Here is a 19,424-nt window from a genome sequence, read left to right as displayed (position 1 = left end):
GTTGTTTTTCCTTTCCCTCTGATAATCTTTAGCATTATCAATTAATATAAGAAAGTAAAGAACAAGGAGTTAAGTATCTTTAGTTCTCATCCTGCTGTACAATTTACCTATATAACTTTGGAAGAGGGATTTATCTTTGGACTCACTAGCTGCATGTGTAAAATAAAACCATTTTAGAATTTTATAGCTGCAGCAGACCTTCAAGATTAGGATCTTTAGCATTCCACCCATCTCTAATGTCATATTAACCTAAATTCCAACTTTTTAAAAGGGAAAATATTCCACCAACATATAGAAATGTAATACTTTAATAGAGGTAACAGAGTCTTTGGTTTCCTTGTTGAAATAAGTTATCAGTTTTACTACTTTTAATTTTAGATAAATTTTTGCAGGTACCTTAGCATTTCAATAAATGAAGCTTTTTGATCTTGCTCCTATTCCCTTTAGCAATCCAATACATTAGGCTATTCTTTTGCTTATATTCTCAAGTTCTTTATTTACATCATTTAAAAGAATTTCATTATCCTGCAAGATTATACATACTTCCAATTTCAAGGCTTAATGTATTAAAACAATTCAGTTTTCCTGTAATGATAAGGCCTTGTCACCTTACTTGGCATGATCTACAAAAAAGGAAGAGAAGTCAAAATTCACAATGATACTATTCTGAATTTTAAAATCATATTATTCCTAGACCTTTGACACAGTTTAATTCAATTGACATTTATTGAGAGGTTATGAAATATCTGATTTTGTGCCAGACCTTAAGTTTCCTAATCTTTTTAACCCCAGCAAAAAGCACAATGTGTAAAGTTAATAGGTTCTTGAAAAATGTTTCCAGAATGAATACAGAAGCACAGGCCCTGCTTTAAATGAGATTAAAATGTAATGGGAAAGATAGAAATATGACAAATGACAAAAAGAAATAAAATACTAAATCACATTGCAGGGGTCTGTGGTATGCATATACGGCCTTCAAAGATGTCCACATTCTAATCCCAGAACGATCAGTGAATATGCTATTATATGGAAAAGGGGAATTAAGGTTGCTAATCATGTGACCTTAAAATAAAGAGACTAGCCTAGAGTATCTGGGTGGGCCCAATGCAATCACATGAGCTCTTAAAGGAGGAAGGGGGAGGCAGAAGAATGAGTCAGATAGTCGTTACATGGAAAGGACTGAAGCTGACTTTGCTGGTTGTGAAATGGGGGGAATGGGGTTCACTAGGCAAGGAACGTGAGTGGACTCTAGAATCTGGGAAAGGCAAGGAAACAGATTCTCCCCAAGAGCCTCCAGAAAGGAAGCCAACCAAAAGAACCATAAGATAAATTTGCATTGCTTTAAACCACTAAATTTGTGGTAACTTGCTATAGCAGCAATGGAAAACTAATACTAGCTTGCAGAGTTGTTTTCAACTTGGAAAAGGCTTCACTGCAGTGGTATTTCATTGAGATGTGAAGGGCTTGGGTGCAGTCAAGGGAAACAGAATGTTGTTGGTTAAATCCTTGCTAATCAAAGTCGTTGTCTCTTCTGAGCAGCACTTGTGTCAACTGGCAGTTTCTTGGAAATACAGAATCTCAGGCCACACCCCAGACCTACTGAATCAGAATCAGCATTTTAACAAAATCCCCAGGTGATTTGTATTCACATAAAAATTTGAGAAGTATTAGGTTAAATTTATTTAAAACTACTTTAAAAAGTGTAGAAATTTTTTATTCTTCCTTTTTGACATGTGAATTTGGTGAAAAAAATTTTAAACACACCCACAAAACCTCTAGGTTGTTATTTGTTACTATTGACCAAGGAAGCAAACATTTCTACTACTCTTAAATAATGAAGGTCCTTCAAATATATCCATTCCCCCTCTTCCCCAACCTGCAAAGGATTTTTTTGAAAATTCCCATGAGTTGAACAATTATAAATCTCAAAATTTTATTACCTTTAAATAAATATATTAGAATTCCTGGAATAATGCTCTAGAGCCATCTTGTGGGGGATAAAATAATTCCATTCACATAATACATTTTCTCTAATTACTTTAATAGAAAAGACAGCAATGTTCCATATTTTACATAATATTCTGGAAAAAAAGTTTTAAAACCCTCTAATAAGTATTTAATGAAAAGAGTAAATGTACTGAAGGGTAGCAATAGCTACAAAATTAATAATACTAAATCAATTCTGATGGCTTTTGCATTAACAGTATTTGGAGAGTAGAGAAAATATAAAATAGAATACAGACATTTTAAAACTACATTTTATCCTGTCCTTTACTCTTTGCTAAATCTTGTGAATATTAGAAGATGTATTCAAGATGGTTGAAAGATATTCAGCTAAACTCATACTTCAAAAATGTTAAACAGCCCTTCACTAATTATATTCCATTCATGTATAAAATTAAAATAAGCAATGACCCAATGAGTCTTTCTAAGTATAAGATCCAGCTAAAGACAAGAACTTTAATATAGAATTAGTAATGGTGAGTAGAATAAGAAAATTAGCATCATCAAGAAAGACATTAATTATTCAACACAACTTGGTTTGGCTAGATCAATGCAACTCACTCAGAAAGTCAAGATTGTGAGGGAAGGAGGTATAATCAGAGTTCTGTTTTTAATTTCTCACACAATAATTCTATTTCAATGAACAAAGTAAAAGCACTGGATCCACATTAACATCATAATGTATGTTTAACAAAAGCATAAACACCAAACCATTATCGGTACATTTTTTTTTCATTAAAGCACACAATTAAAACTTCACTAGTGTAATGCACTTTAGAAAGTTATGACTGGTGTCAACAAAACAGGCACCTCCATTGTATACTTTTTAAAAAATAAATAAAAGCACATTAACAAAAATGAAGGTAAGCAGCACCAGAAGCCTTTGACATTTTTAACTAAATGCTGGTACCCAAATGGTCTAGCTGGTTAAGTTTTACTAAGGGTCGCAAAGAAGAAGCCAATTTTTGACTTAATACTTTACTTCTAATAGAGACAAGACCTTGTCTGGGCTTACAGCCCTGTCCTTCCTGATAGTGAATAACAAACCAGTCCTTCAAATGTCCTATACTTTGGAAAGCAGACCGGATTCTGGAGCACTCGCCTTAATTAGATTCTGAACTTCCTTGAATTTTGGATGGTCTTTATCAGCCACCAGCTGCAGCAGAACAGCCTCACTTGTGGTTACTATGATCCCAGTCCGAGCAAGACGCTTTAAGAAAAAATAAACAGAAATCAAGAAGCACGCATGAGAAAGAACACTTAAAAACAACAAAAGTATGCTTGGACACAATAATTAGTATTCCCTATTAAAACTATGGTCTTTACCTATACCACTGATTTCAGTGTTGGTGACATAGCTCAAAATTAGCCATACCACAAGTCCACTGTGATAATTCTCAACATTAGTAAAATGCTCTAGAAACAAGTAGAAGGAAAGGCAGCTAATATCATGACTTAGATGTGCCAAGGACAGAAGGATGGATAATCAAGGCAAGAGGGAAAGGAATAGGGTGAACTATACCCTCATTACTGAAAATTTCAAAACCTTTAATTTCTATTTCCTAAACACTACTTGTAAATTTGAAGTTCACCTCTCCCTCATTCATTCACTCATCTAAGGGCTGCTATACATTTACTACTAAATGTATTAAACTTTTAAATTCCTATGTCTGTTATTCAGATAAAAAGACACTTCCTTCCATATCAGCCACCTTAGCAGTTTAAATAAGATAATGTATATTATGATGTTGAGTGCTTTTATGCTTGGCATTTAATTGTTTGTTTTTTTAATGGGTGTTACTTATAAGGCTCCATTAGCTGTGCTATGGATATACTTGTAACTGTCTAGAAAATTTCTATTGATTTCTATTTTATTATCCAATTTCATATAACTAGATTTTAACTGCATCAAAATTATTATAGGAATTAAAACAATGATTCTCAATTTTTTTTCTGCCCCAAACATCTGACAGCATGTGAACATTCCCATAAGTAAGAGTTCCTCTGTCTAGAAATGATTGGTGACTAAAAATAAAAAGAGCCTCGTGTTTAAAAATGTGCCCCTAGGTAATACTTGAACTACCGCCACTGCCACCATCATAAACTTTTTAGAATCACTAAACTAGAGTATAAAATTTAAGGCTGTATAAAGCTTCACTGCCAGGTTAAAGAATGTCCTTGCCAAGTTGTTCCAGTGGAATCATAATAGAGAACTAAAGACAGAAATTTCAAGGAGGTGGCAGGGTAGGCAAGGAAACTGAGGAGGAAAAAGAGGGAGGGGGAAGATAATAAGAAGGGAGAGGGGAGAGGAGGAAGTGAGAAGAGAGGAGGAGGGAAAAGAGAAGAGAATTCTGTAGTAGAGATTAGAGAGTCGTTCTCTGCACATATTTGTCATCAGGTGCTTGGGGAGAAATCATGCAAACATTATCCCAAGGGGTAGCAACTGTAAGAACCATGGAAGATGAGGTGGCTGGAAACAATTCCCTGCTCATTGCTGAATCAATGGACTTTCAATGATTTAGTCTAAATCTGAATCACAGACTTCAGATGTCTGCAAAAGTGTTTTATAAACTCTAAAGTATAAAAACAAAGGTCAAAACTCATTAATCTTTCTAGTTCCTCAGTGAGACAGGAAAGAGAGAAAACGTGTTCCCAGGTCTAAGGAAGAAATTAAGCACCAGGAAGAAGCTGTCTGGAAATGTCCAGCACCCCCCAGTGCTCTAATGACCACGGCCTGGCCCCACAATCCCCAGTGAGGCCATGGCCGGGCACACTGGGGCACTCACTGCTCAGTGTGTAACAACCTCATCACAGAAATACATTCCAGCAAACCAAAACCTACACAAGAGTAATTAGCTTTAACACTGGTCTGTGGCCAATATTGATTGGGTTTAAAAATAATCTACAAGAACCCAGGTTGAGGCGTGGGGAGATGAGGCTCAATTTTGACTGCAGGCTTGTTCCCTGACCCTGCCTGAAGGGTCTCAGAAAGAGCATAGCAGAAGCTTTCCCAGACATACCAGGCAGGTTTCTGCCCATCCCCTAAGCTATGAGGATGCATACAATGCTGGTCCCAAGCCCACTTTCTTTACTGGCCTAAAAAGAGGCAATTAAAACTAACTGTTGAATGTACATGGGTACACTTCTTAATAGGCTTCCAAAGTTCTGACCTTGTACTTGCAAAACCAGCCCAACCAGGCCAAAAGAAAAGAAAGGTTGCCCTGACCCACATGCCTAAAAGCACAAGATTACAAAGTCATGCAACCTGTGGGGTTGGGGTGGGGGGGGGGGCGGAACAGGAATAAACCCATTAAATTTCAAGCAGTATTAAGAACTTCCCAGAAGCACAAAGCACAAGGACATCAAGTTCTAGAGAGAGTTTTATTCTATTTTATTCCACATATACTCTATAATTATTGGTTGAAAGAAACTATGACTGAACATGGCAGGTGCTCAAAACACATTTGCTGAATAAAGCACACGCCACAGATCCTGGCACAGCAGATTTCAATAATGGTAGCCATAAATCTTATTAACACAGGAATCTTAACAGGCAACATGGATAGCCTCAGGAATTTTCTTGCGTAGAGTTGTATTCCAAGGAATAAAGAGGAAGGGGAGAAGCCTATGTTGCTATTTAACTTTCATGGTCATATAATAAAAGGAAAAACAACATTTCTCCCAGTTATCTTGGGACCAACTATACCAATTCCCTACCAAAGTAAGACTAAGAACAAAACATTGAACTATGTCAGTATGTCAGGTTTCCCCCATCACCATTTTTTTCCCTTTCAACCTTAATATCTTCACCCAGGAAATGCTGGTTGCCCCAGGCCCTTCCAAATCCACCCCCAGATAATAAATAGATCTTTTTCTTCCCTTCTCAGAGCTTCTTAGGCCTGGTCCTCTGGTCCCATGGAGGTTATCGCTTTATCTACTTTTGATAAAACTCATGCAGACAACAGCAAATACTAGCAACAATAATAAAAATAAACATGAGGCTAACATTGAGTGTTTACTGCTTATTTACTGCATCAAGCACTGTACTAAGTTATGTCATTTAATCCTCACAAAATCCTATAATGTATTGCTATTATTGTTTCTATTACACCAATGGGTAATCTCATGCAGAGATTAATTTGTTCTACATTATGATATACCAGAACCTGCATTCAAACCCATATGAGCACCTAATTACTGAGATGACAGGCTACTTCTTCAAGAATTAGGTTCAGATGGTAAATAGCTGATCATGTTTTTATTGAGTCTTGTGGGAAGACAGAATTGCCAGCAATCAAAATTTCCCATGATAAATACCATAAAGATTTATCTATGAAACTTATATAAGAAGTCCTTGAAATCTCTTTACAAGTAAGGACAGTTTTTGCTTTGTTTTGCTATTTGTATGTTTTTAGTTTTTTACTTTGTTGGAAACGCTTCAAGTTGTGGACCTCAGTATCATAATAAAGGTTACCCAAAGGTGAAAAGAGCTGCTTGCTGAGATAGTGAAGACCTCACACTGGAAGTGTTTAAACTCAGGCTACTTATGAAATTTGCAAAGTGGTAGGTGATCAACTTTGACTGAAGAGTAGCTTAAAGATCTCTGCTGAGATCAGAAGAACAAAACTTAATACCTGACTATTAGAGAAGCCAATAGTTCAAATGGACTTGAAAACAGTATAACAAAATAAATAAAAACTATTTCCACTTGTAATCCCAGTAATAGGACTCACTGCTTTAGAAATAATAGAGAAGGGGGGAGAAGATGTAGCTCAAGTGGTTGAGCACTTGCTTCCTATGTACAAGGTTCCAGGTTCGATCCCCAGTAACTCCTAAAAACAAACAAATGAATAATCCAGCTCTCACTGGGGAATGGATGTAGCTCAGTGGTTAAGTGACTGTTTCCCATGGCCTGGGTTCAATCCCCCAGTACCTGCTAAAAAAAGAAAAGAAAAAGAAATAATAGAGAAGGAATGGGTAACTGGGGCCCTAAAATAACTGCTGTTGCCAGGTACCCACATGTACCTGCACTAGCCCTACCCCATTGCTCCTTACTCTTCTTTCTTTTTCTGACTACTCTTTACCCTTTCTGATTTGCTCTACAGAACACTTTAAGCTAAAGAGATGATTTATTAATGCCAAAGAGAACACAATTTACAGGTCAATTTGTGCATGGAACACTGAAGAGTCTCAAAAAATCTTTATTTCCCATTCTTAGTCAGATTATATCAGAGAATTCAACAATTAAATATGGTACTCTGACATTATTATTACAGAATGAGAATTAAACGTGAAAAAGAGAAAGAGCCACAATGTGGAGTGGCTGTTTCAAAGGCTTATGTGAGAGTTTCCTCTTGGTGTTTCGTCTTCAAAAGTCTTAGAACAGAAAATGCTTAAGACTGTTATTATGTGATGTGATGATGACAAAGAACTCTTACTCCCTGACTCTGGAATATCCTGACCCACTATTGCCGGAGAGCCATGAAACACTGTGAGTGGTGTCCACAGTCAGCAACATACCTCCCATCCTCAGAAATTCAAGTCTGAGGTAACCTAACATAAGGTTAAACCACGCTCAGCCCCAATATGCCCTGAGTTTTGCTAGATCTTGGCTGACTGAAACTCAGTTAAGCTGTTTTTAATTTGCAAATCTTGAAAAAGTTTGGACTAGACCTCTTTGAATATTTTAAATTCACTATAAAGAATTTTTTTTTTTTAAAAAGGCATGAGCATTTGGCTTTACTAGATATCTGTGGAATATAAAAGATATAAAGTAGGTATGCCATTAAACTCCAAAGTTCAGTCAATGCACAGTCGAGTCTCCGGAATTGTCAGACTGAGCTCAAATTTAAGAGGTAAATTTTTATAGTTGTTTAATATTCAACAATATTCAAATTTATTTAAAAATTCTGAGGAATAGCTTGTTTTAATGTAGAACAATTACCTCAAGCGCAAACATCCTGTCCATCATGCTTCTCGATGAGGTGGCATCAGCAACAATATGAACCTCAATACCACGGCCAACTAGCTCCAGAGCAGTTTGCTGGATGCACACATGAGTCTAGTAGGAAAGTAAAATATCGTATGTACTAACATGGAAAACCAAAATTATTTTATAAATGTACAATAACATGGTAAAACAGAAAGAACACTACAAGCCTAAAGACGTTGATTTAGACCTAGTTTTGCCTAGTTTTAACTAGGTGACCTTGAACATAAACCAGAGTCTCTGGCTTTGTTTACTCCTTTCTAAAAGCAGGAATTGGACATCAATGTTTCTCATACTAGGAAATTTGGACACATTCATAGAGCTCTGTAAAAAATTTTTAATAGATTTTCATCTGCGTCACCTGGATGGCCTTCATTATAGTGGAATGCTACCAATCAGTTTTGGTACCACTTGCATCTGTGTTTATTTCCATATTCATGCCAAGTGCCTCACACAAATAATCATTTTTGCAACACCGCATATTGAGAAAGTGGGAAACCTGAGTCATTTCAAGGCACCCAGTAGTAAAGGTAGGCCAAACTAAAAATAACTTGTGACATAGGCAAAAAACACCCAGTTACATCACCAGAAAATGTATTTTACAGATTCCATCATTGTAGTAAGTGCTAACTTACAACAACTTACTAGCAGAGAATATAGAATAAAAACAAGCTCCAGCAATAACCAGATTATACAACCAATGATTACAAGCAATAATGCCATAATGCCCTCTTTATTTTCACATGACAAGAGAGCTCTGGAGCTTCATCAACTGATACTGCACTGAAATTAGCATTGGAGGAAAGGACTGCTCAAAGATAACTCTGATTAAGCCTGAGGTCTAATTATGATTAACAAGCAAAAAAAGGATAAAAGTCATCAACATTTGGTATTTCATGATTCAAGTCAAAATACAGATTTAATATACATCTAAACCTAAGATTACATCTTTCTGTCATTAAAACCTACAACTATAAACTGTATTCAAAGAGTATAGATATATTAAATTAATATTGTCATTTTGAGTTCATGTTTTTTATAGTTTTGTTAATATTTAAAAGCTATGAACGAAAACCTATATTGTATGTACCTGTTCAGAAAATCAACACAAAATCCACTTAAATCAACATTAGGAATCCATAGGATATTTTTACCTTTAAAAGGGTACGTACAGGGGAGTGGATGTAGCGCAAGTGGTCAAGCATTTCCTTCCCATGTACGAGGTCCTGGGTTTGATCCCCAGTACCTCCTAAAAAATCAAAACAAACAAAGGACAAAAGCCAACTCTCACTGGGGAGCAGATGTAGCTCAGTGACTGAGTGCCTGCTTCCCATGTACAAGGTCCTGGGTTCAATTCCTAGTACCTTCTAAAAAAACTAAAAAAGGTATGTACATGATTCAAGTTTGAAGAGCAATAAACTACATGGTTACTAAAGTGTTCTAGAATAAAATTACAGACAAAAGCAAAATCACACAACACATAAATAAAAATAAGGTCTCTGGTGAAAATGGGTTCCAAAAATAGTTGTTATATAATGATGAAAACACAGGCCTGAGAAATCAATCAACCTGGATTCAGATCCAGTTTTGTCTTTTACTACCTATATGATCTTGGACAAGTCACACAGAATCTCTGTGCTTTAGCTTCCTCATCCATAAAATGGGGAGAGTAATACTTAATTTATAGGACTGTTGTGAGGATTCATTGAGTTAATAGACATACAGTGTTAAGATCAGTGTGACAAAAACTGTCACCAAAAATATCTAAATGGTACTCTAGATATAAAATTACATTCTGGAAATATATCTAGTCTTCTATAAATAGTATTATGTGCAATATATGGTAAGTACTTACTTCTACTCCAAATAACACAACACTTCTGACTCCAGGAATCTCTGCTAATGCTGCTTCTACTTCTGGTAATACCATTGAAAATTTGGTCTTTGGAAGTACCAGTTTTACACCAGTTAAATCAATTTCTTGAACAGTACTTCCAAGACCTTTAGGGTACTGTTCTGTTACAATAACTGGAATTCCTAAAATCCGGGCTCCTTGCAACTGCAAAAATACCAAACAGGGCAACAATTAGCCACATACATACGTGTAAATATATATATATGAATGTACATCATGTGCCAGCAAACTGAAAAAACATACAGACATACCAATCTTTGTCCCACACTAATAATATCCCCAAAATACTTGATGGCTGGCCGGAACCTTTCCTGCATATCACAGCAGAAAAACACAGTGCTTGAAGGTGTAAGATTTCCCAGGGTAGTGAGCTGAGGAAAAAAGAAAAAGGAAAGATTTAGCACCTGTTATAAATGACATTTATTTTCAGCATAGGTCAATAAGAAAGAAGAATGTGCTAACTATTTGACCCAAGAAGTCAATTTCTACAATGCTTATCTGAAAGAAATTATTTGAATTACAAGGGAAAAAAAATTATCCACAAGGCTGTTCACTGCATTGCTTTTAAGAGTAAAAAATTAAAATAAACCAAAGGCCAATAATAAAGAAATGGTTTCACAAATTTTAATATACTCATGTGACAAAATATTTTGGCCAATTAAAATAATAAATGCATATGTTTTTAAAAAGTTTATAATATAAAAGCAGAAGTACACATAATGTAAATGAAAAAACAGACCACAGTCCAACAGCATTTTAATCACATGAAAATGTGGGCAAAAAAGTAGAAGCAAAGATGAAAATCTTAATGGTGGTTATATAATAGTAGTACAATTGCTGGCAAATTTTTCTTTTTATCTTATATTTTCCAAAACTTATTTAAAAAGCATGTATTACTTTTATAATCAGAAAAAAATTACAACAGTAAAAAGCTTGAAGATGCAGTAGCTTAAAAAGTACAAAGAGTGAAATTTAAAATAAGATGTGGCAGACTATGGAACATAAAGACTAAAGAACAGGTAGAAGCTAATTCAGAAAAAATCAAGAATTATTGCTCTCATAAAGAGAGAAGTGTAAAATGTTATTCTCAAGCATAACTTTTTAGAGTTAAAAAGTAAAAAACAAAAACAATGAAATAATGCCAAGCATATTCCCACTGTTTAATGAACTGCCCTTGCTGAGGGGAGAAACAGACATAAGTATGATGTTCGCATTCTTAAACACATTTTCACAATTAGGAAAGTCAATGAAATAAGATGAAAAATGGATACTGGATTACCAAACCTCATATTAACTGGTAGTTGGTCTACTGTAAATACTTGGGCCCAATATAACTCTACCAAAGAGCAAAAATCACTGTTAAATACAAGAACTTAAGCTCACTGGATTCTTAAAAGTCCGTGGTCCTTTTTTCCATAATTCTCCAATGGCAGAGAGCTCTGCAGAGGATACATTCTGGTCCTGAATGAACTCATACCACTGCTCTTACAGCCGGCCCCCAAAACTGTCCTCTCTAATATCCTGTTCTGCTCTCCCCAAAGACCCCACAGATAATAATTATTAATAATTTTCTGGAGGAAAATGTCCTGAATACTTGGTGGTGGCCCTGCCGCCTACCTATCCTGTTCTCTTGTTGGTATCTGTGCACAAGACATATGCTCAAGAAACAATTACCTGACTTAATTGAAACACTGAAAATAAAAAAGTTACCTTAATAATGGTAAGACTATTCTAATTGGCTTGCATTTTATCTTATCTATGTCCTATTCAGAAGGACCCTGACTAGCATTTTTAATCTCCCTAGCAAAGGTGTAAGAAGCCATATATAATTTATAAACAGAGAGCATTGCCACTCCAGCACCCTCATTAAGAAAATGTTAAATTAAATCGCATTTCAGAAGGACTACAATACAAAGTGGCCAAAATATTTCTAAGTTGGTATATCTGAAGGAATAAATTCTTACCTACCCAGAAATCTTGAATATCCAGAAAAATGGGGTGTCTCCAGGGGTTCTTACACTTCAGCTGTTAGGTATCCTGCTCTAGGGGGGACCCCCATATCAGATATATGTTATATTAGACACTGATTGAGGAAGTTAGCAAATGCAGCCCTGAATCTTCAGCAGATAGTGAAACCTTTCTAAACCAATCATCTATAAACTTTCAGCAAATGAAGAAAGAAGCCATAGAGAATACAGTGGCAAGGCATATTTTTATGTAAGATAACTGGCTATAATGTAGTGAATTAAAAATCCCCTACATTATGTAGATATTCTCCCTTGCTTCCTAAAAACAGAGGAGTATGGAAAGGGGGCTGGAGGGGAGGAACAGCTCTGCAGTGGAGAAACCTGGCAAACACAACCTCAGCCAGGTCATCGAGGTTAACCTCATCGGTGATGTCATGCTAACAGTATGTACCCCTGACGTGGTGTGATGAGAATGACCTCCACAGGCTTCCTCTCAAAACCTCACAACCCAGGCTAGCTGCAAGAAAACATCCAACAAAGCAAAATCGAGGGCCTTCTACTAAAATATCTGACTAGGAAACCTCAAAACTATCAAAGTCATCAAAACCAGAAAAGTCTGAGGAACTGTCACAGTCCAGCGGAGCCTAGAGACATGATGACTAAAAGCAGTAGTGTGGTATTCTGGAATGGATCCTGTAACAGAAAAAGGAAACTGAGAAAACCTAGTGAAATCCAAATAAAGTGTGGAGTTCAGTTAACAGTAATGTACAAGAGCAAGAGTATGATTCCTGAGATGGGACAAATGTAGCATAGTAATGTACGATGGTAACAAAAGGGGAAACCAAGTTAGCAGTATAAGGGAACCCTCTGTGCTATCTTTTCAACTTCACTGTAAATAAAAAATTATTCTAAATTTAAAAGTTTATGCAAATTTGTTTAAAACATGGCTTGTGTCTTTGGACAGAAGAGAAATACCTTATGAATAACGCCATTCTCCAAACCTAAAAGGAAGCTTCTTGGATACCAACAACAAACCAAAAAACTCTAACCATGTCAAACCACTCCTCTCCCTAAATTCACATGAATTCCAATCTGCTCATTAAAACTAAAACCCTGTGGATAACTAAAAATATTACCAGTAGTCAGTTATATGTTTCAATTGTAAGATAGGTAATCCTTCCACAGCAAATTAAATGTGAACTTGTTCAAATATCATCAGAAGTAAAACTGTAGCAATTATAGACCACAGCATATTAAAGAGGCATAAAGAAATCACATATATGTGTATGTATATGTAACTACCATTATATATCTATGTATATTCCCATACATTCATGTATGCATAATTTATAAATCTAATATTTATAAATTAAGTGTAAAAACTTGATCACAGCCAATGGCTTCTTAAATCAAGCATTTAAAAGACTGAATTCACGTATAATTTTTGTGTCTGCTTTCTTAAGAAGTATCACAGCTGCAATGTGACCTTAGGTTTCATACTCAAGACTTGTTTTCATACCAAGTTCCATTATCATCATCATGACAGTATCTATTCACTCTCACTACCACTTGGCACTATAAACCATCTTCCAACAATGACTGCTGGATCTGCAAGGAATCTGCCCTGCCCTTGCTCAGTTCCCTTGGTTACTCAGGACAGGCAAAATGCAGCTGGCTGGCCTAGCTTAGTGATGTCTGGTTATGCTGACTCTGTAAAAGTAATACAAGGTGAGTAGTCTGTATATCTTTAATGATGATGAAGAGTTTGGAATTGTAAATCTGATCTCTTTTCAAAATTCTAGAAGATACAAAATGGGCAGGCATAATCTGCAGGGGATACAGACTGGAAGGGGCTCACCGTATCATTACTTCACTTTGAAATGTTTCCAAGGAAACATGATTACCACAGCTATAGTAAGGCCTTGCTCCAAAAGACGGTCAGACAAGACAGAGGTCTGTGATGCGAATCCCCCAGATCACATGAATCCCTATAGAGCACAGCCTAGTGGGCATCAGAATCTGAATCCAAGTCAATTTTAGTATTTCCAACTATATGAATCTGGGCAAATCATTTAACACCTCCAAATTATAGTTTCCTCATCTGTAAAATAGCCAGAAAAAATAAAGTTTTTTCTAGGAATAAATGAGCTACATGGAACTCAGTCAATAAATGTTGTCTTAAGTTATTGTGATATTCCTCTCACGTGAAACATACTCTACACACTAAAGCCAATCATGTATTTTAAAATGCGGTTAAAATACCATCTACTATCAAAATCCCTTAAGAAATACAGAAATAGGGAGAGAGAAATACTAATACTGCCAAACATGCCATGTTAACATAATCTAAAAAATTAAGAAATGAATAATAAAATGGATTTCCAGAAGTCACCAAAAGACTTAGCATTCTATGATCAGATCCTGGCAAACCAGGTTTTGGGCTTTTTAATTTAGTCTACAAAAGAATATTTACCCTGTTCTTATCTTTCCAACATATCACTATTGTTATATAACATTGATATCAATGGCATAATACTCAACTCTAGCTTATCAGTTAAAGTATGAGTTTTCTAACTCCCCGAAAGAGGAGTTGGTGCTGTCTCCACCAACCTCAGAGCTGAAGACTGAGGAATTTCTTAAGATTGTACCTCAGATTGAGACAAAAGTGAAGTTGGACAGAACCCAGAAGCATAGTGACAACTGAGTCTACAGAAGGAAGTAATCAGTATTCCCCTTGGTAAACAAAATGAAAGAAAAACATTTCCAAATAAAGATCATAGCTCCCATTCAAACACAGTGTTTTTCTATTTTTTATTTTGATTTTTTTACTGGTAGGGGAAGAGTATATAATGCTTTGGGCATTAATCTGGAATGTTAAATTAAATGTGACATACACACGCCCACCAAACCAATGAAGAGGAAACAATACCACAGTCTCAGGATGGAGTGGCTTCCTCTCAGGACCCCTGCCACTGCCCCTCCCCCAAGAGAGACAGCTGGATGAATACATCCTGCCTATTTCTCCACTCAGTTTCTGAGCGTTAATTAGTTCATAGACTTGTTCTTCCTGCCATGCTCTTGCAATAAAGGTCTTGTAATCAAAAATCACCAACTTCTGACTAGCAGACTAAAGGAGGAACAGATTCCTTTCTTTCCAAATCCTGCCTTTTCTCCTTTCACATGAGGAATTCTAAGGCCTTTTCTAGGTAGAAGATGTCCATGGCTCTATTTAAAAATAAATTAAAACTTCAAGAAAATAAAGGCTGGAGTTGACTCCAACCCCAATTTACCACCTCAGGAAAAGGTCAAAATAACCTTCCAGGAAAGCCCTTCTCTTCTGCCCACTTGAAGCCGCCAAAGACATTCCTCCTATCTAAAGAAGCAAAACCCCTCACTGACATCCTTCTCACAGTGTCTATTACCAGGAAAGCCCTTCTCTTCTGCCCACGTGAAGCTGCCAAACGCATTCCTCATATCTAAAGAAGCAAAACCTCTCCCTGACATCCTTCTCACAGTGTCTATTTCCTCCTCTCTTCCACTTGGGCTCTTCCTTCCCTGGTGAAAGGCTGGAAAACACATCAGTGGTGGTATAATATCAAATGCACATTACTTTCCTGGATTAAATGTTTCTATTAGTTAACACTTGGGAAACATCATTTAAAAATTAAAATGTGTAAGTCATAAAAATTACCTAAATTCCCAACACATAATCCTCTCATTTACATAACCTCCCCTGTGTCTCAAAATTCATCAGACTTCAAGCATTCTGACAAAGCAGCAGACACATAAACCATGCATGAAACATGAGCGCTGTCTTCGGCTACCTGAGCTGTCAGCAGACATTCAGTCGCTTTGACAGAATATTTTAAAAAAGAAGACACTAAAAAATTACCACAACCTAATAACAGCAATGAGGGTCTTAAAGATCAGTTCCCATTGAACTGCTAACCAACCACAGGTGCAGACTGCACAGCACAAGCTACCACTGTGTTCACAAGGTCAACTAGCAATAACAGTCATAACAAGCATGAAAGCAAACAGACCTGAATACATACTAAGAATAAAGTCTAGCATATATAGTATGTGTGCCTGGCCATGGAGGCTCCAGGGCCTCTGTCTAGAGAAATAAAAAGTCACACTATTTATGCAGCAGATTACATGTTGTCAAACCTTGCACGCCGACCCTGTCTCACTGACGGACCTCGTCAGGTCTTCCTGGAATAGACAGGCCATCTATTCCAAAGATCAGTGAACAATACCAAGATAAATAATGCTACAACCACAATATTATTTTATGGCTTGTTTCCCAAACTGCTCCATATTCTCATTAAGCCCCAAAAGAAAACATAAATGCTATGGTCCGCGATAAATGAGATCTACCACTGCATAGCCGTGTAAACCTGGACAATCTCCTAACCTCTTTACCTCTATGCTCTTCCCTTCTGAAAAATGAAAGAGGTATAATTATATTTTTAGATGAGGAACAATTGGATCTTAGCCATGTCAGCATCCGTTGTGCCACTCAAGTGTTTGCAGAATGAACTCTATGGTCTCTTCTAACTATATGTCCATGTCTCTGAGATTATACATCTGGGTTTCCCAAAAACATAGTGGCTTGATAAGAAATACCTTTCCTTTCTTAGTCTCCTCATCATTTGAGTCAGATCAAGATTGACATTTTTAAGTTAGGTGAGCAACTTGACTGAAGAAAAAGTACAATGATTACTAAAATGAGATAATATAAAAAGAAAATATTTTTGAATACTTTAAAATATATAAAGTATTACAAGAATACCTAGAATATTTACTGAGAAAACAATTATAGTTTTGAAAAGATGGAACAGAGTAATGCTACTATTATAATTATTTTACACATCACCACAAAAATTAAGTATACATTTTCTCCAATACCAAGGAAAATATTTCAAAAGCAACAAGTGACCTGCAGTATAGAATGCCTTTTGAGAATGTATAAGATATTTTAGGCATATATTTACCTTATTAACATCCAGAATGTTCATTAAAGAGTTATCAGACCAAGGCCTTGCAACCTACTGCCTTGAAAGTAAATTTTAAAAATAAAAATACTATCTTAAAAAAAAAACAAAACCCCAGGGGTGTGGGTAGTCTTGCACTGCACTGCCATTGGTACACACTGCCCACCCTCCCTTTCAACCATAACAGGAAATGCTTCACAAAGAAGATGGCATCTTGAGTATAGCAGCTTCACCACCTTCTTGGGATCATGCCTCTGTAAGTGGATTTGTCAAAGGTGCATCCAACTCTCTGGATATTTTGACACAATCTAAACTGACTGACAAAGGAAGGCTGCCGAGGTGTCAGCTATAAAAATTCTTGAGGACAAAAAATGGAAAGTGGTAGGCACCTAAGAACTGCAATTCTCCATATGAGCAGCAGAGCAAATTCTGGGTTATCACAATCATTCTGCCTCCCTTTAGTCTTTCCAGGGGTGAGGCAAATCCCACTGCCTTTGTCCTCTGAACATAGGAACTTTATCCAGGCTAGTTATCTGCTTTGAATGCTTCTGGCTTGAATGCTGGATGATAGGAAACACAACCAATTCTTCAGACTATAGCTGAAAAAAAGCAGGTAATAGTCCTCAGAAAATTGACACTTGGGTATGAAAATCCCTTCAAACCCTGAATCCCATATTTTAGTTTGGTCTTCCAAAGAAAAGGTTTATCAGTTTCTCAAGTAAAGAGAAAGAAATTGTTGTACCCAAATTACCTTATCTATTTTCCTCTCAAAAATATAAATATTCCCTTGAATTCTCTTAACATAGGAGGAGGACAGAGTATCTGGCATGCGTAGTACTACAGCACAGCTATTAAATAAAACAAAAAAAAAACTGTTAAATAATCCTCAGGCATAACTACTTTCTCGGTCAGCATGATCAAGAAATCATGCTCTAGCTTAAGTTCGGTCTTACAGTCGTGGAGTTGATGACTTTTTCAGGGTAGGTTATACATACAATCAATAGATTCGGGTTACATTTCCTACGATGAAGCTGAGCAAATTACTTCACTTTAAGGTTAGGGGAGGTTTTAGTTCAAGGACCTGAGAGCTGGAGAGGAGAAAAGGTCTGACTCCTAAAGTTTGTTTCCGCAAGTGGTTAACACAACTCCGGGGAACAAACGCTAAGGCTAATACTACTCACGATCTCTTAATTCCCTCGTTCTGCCATCACCTATCACCCCGAAATAAAAACCTGGCTATTGCACGATCCTTAGCTACACAGAAAGCTGCGCCCTGCTCCAGGCACCCAAAGCCGAAGCGGGAGGGTGACACACGCTGGCGCCGCGAGCAGCTGGGAGGCCCCCGCCCAGACAGGGTTCAGCGGGTGACAGTCACCTTCGGACAGTCGCACTCTCCGAGCCGGCCCTGAAGCTTGCGAAAACGGCGCGGCTCTCCTAACCCCCACGCGGCGCTCGGGGCCAGGCGCTCGGCGCCCGCGGGGCACCTGAGGAGCGCGGCGGGGGCGGGGACCGCACGGGGACGCGGAGGAGCAGCCGCGCGCGCGGCTCTCCCGCGGGACCCACCTGGATCTGCAGCGGCACGAGGCGCACCTTGCAGCGCTCGCTCACCGCGAAGCCCTTGGGCAGGTCAACGTACTGGCCCCACTCCTCCGCGAAGAGCTGCACCACGAATTTGCGGTGCATGTCGATCTGGTCGCCGTACAGGCTGAGGAACTTCTGGATAAGCAGCTCGTAGCCCGCGCCGTGAGGGACAGACGAGGGCCGCGCGAAGACCGAGAAGCAGAAGAGTACCGGGACGGTGCCCGACGGCGTCCCCGCACCCACGCCCCCGCTGTTAGCGAGCGCCGGGACTACCGGCTCCGCCGCCGCCATGTTCCCTCGAGCGTCTGCGAGCTCCGAGGCCGCCGAGGCACGTACACACAGCCGGCCGCCACAGCCCCGCCTGCTCGCGCCGCCCGCCTGCCTGCAGGCTCCGGAAGGCGGAGGGGCGGGTCCTTCGGGCCGCGGCGGGCGCGCCGGGCTCTCCGCCCCGGTAGAGGGCGGGCCGCTGGGGCAGGGTGGGCGGTGGGGCTGGCGTGCGCTTGGGAGCCTGCGCTCGCCGCCGCAGACCGCCCCCTCCAACCTTCCCAGCGGCGCCGCCGCGGGTCCCGGCGTGCTGTTCCCTCCTGTGCCCCGCAGTACTAGCAGCAGAGCGCTTCGCAGCTCCAGCCCGGACGCTTCGCAGACGCGTGACCTGCCCCGGCTGCCCCTGTTTTTCTTACCCGTTGTTGCAGTCCACCGAGGGGTTTGTGGCGTGCTCATCGCCTCCACCTCCTGCCTTCGCACCAGCGGTGTTCTCGGGGAGCTTTGGGCTGTACTTGGAAGCATAGGGCTGCCAGGACGAATCTGCTGGGGCGCCTTACCTGTTGGCTTTATGCAAAGGCAGTGTGGGACCGTTTCCGCATGCAGTCCTTTTCGAGGATGACAGCGATATTTGAAACCAACAGGACTACGTATCCTTAGAAAAGCAGTAGACTTTAATGCTTCGTTATAAAGGACATCTGAAGCTCAGA

At 38.6% G+C, this 19,424-nt stretch overlaps 1 protein-coding gene across 1 annotated transcript; it reads right to left on the bottom strand.

Moving 5' to 3' along the window:
- Positions 1-470: 470 nt before the first annotated feature.
- ISOC1 (isochorismatase domain containing 1) lies at positions 471-18,862 on the bottom strand. Its single transcript, XM_004462168.4, has 5 exons — positions 18,436-18,862; positions 10,160-10,279; positions 9,849-10,052; positions 7,949-8,065; positions 471-3,214 (listed from the first exon to the last, which is right to left on the bottom strand). Exons 1-5 carry the CDS (start codon positions 18,742-18,744, stop codon positions 3,068-3,070), a joined length of 897 nt encoding a protein of 298 aa, XP_004462225.1. The 5' UTR covers positions 18,745-18,862; the 3' UTR covers positions 471-3,067.
- Between the last annotated feature and the right edge of the window lie 562 nt (positions 18,863-19,424).

This window comes from Dasypus novemcinctus, chromosome 2, assembly GCF_030445035.2.
Source record: "Dasypus novemcinctus isolate mDasNov1 chromosome 2, mDasNov1.1.hap2, whole genome shotgun sequence".
NCBI lineage: Eukaryota > Metazoa > Chordata > Mammalia > Cingulata > Dasypodidae > Dasypus > Dasypus novemcinctus.
The sequence above is the reverse complement of the archived record's forward strand: the minus strand, read 5'-3'. Positions and strand labels throughout refer to the sequence as shown.

Coding starts and splice junctions, on each gene's coding strand:
- ISOC1 (XM_004462168.4), bottom strand. CDS start 18,744: ATGGCGGCGGCGGAGCCGGTAGTCCCGGCGCTCGCTAACAGCGGGGGC. Junction 8,066..9,848: donor TTGTGTTATTTGGAGTAGAA/GTAAGTACTTAC, acceptor CTTTCCTACTAG/ACTCATGTGTGCATCCAGCA. Junction 3,215..7,948: donor ACAGGATGTTTGCGCTTGAG/GTAATTGTTCTA, acceptor TTTTTCTTAAAG/CGTCTTGCTCGGACTGGGAT.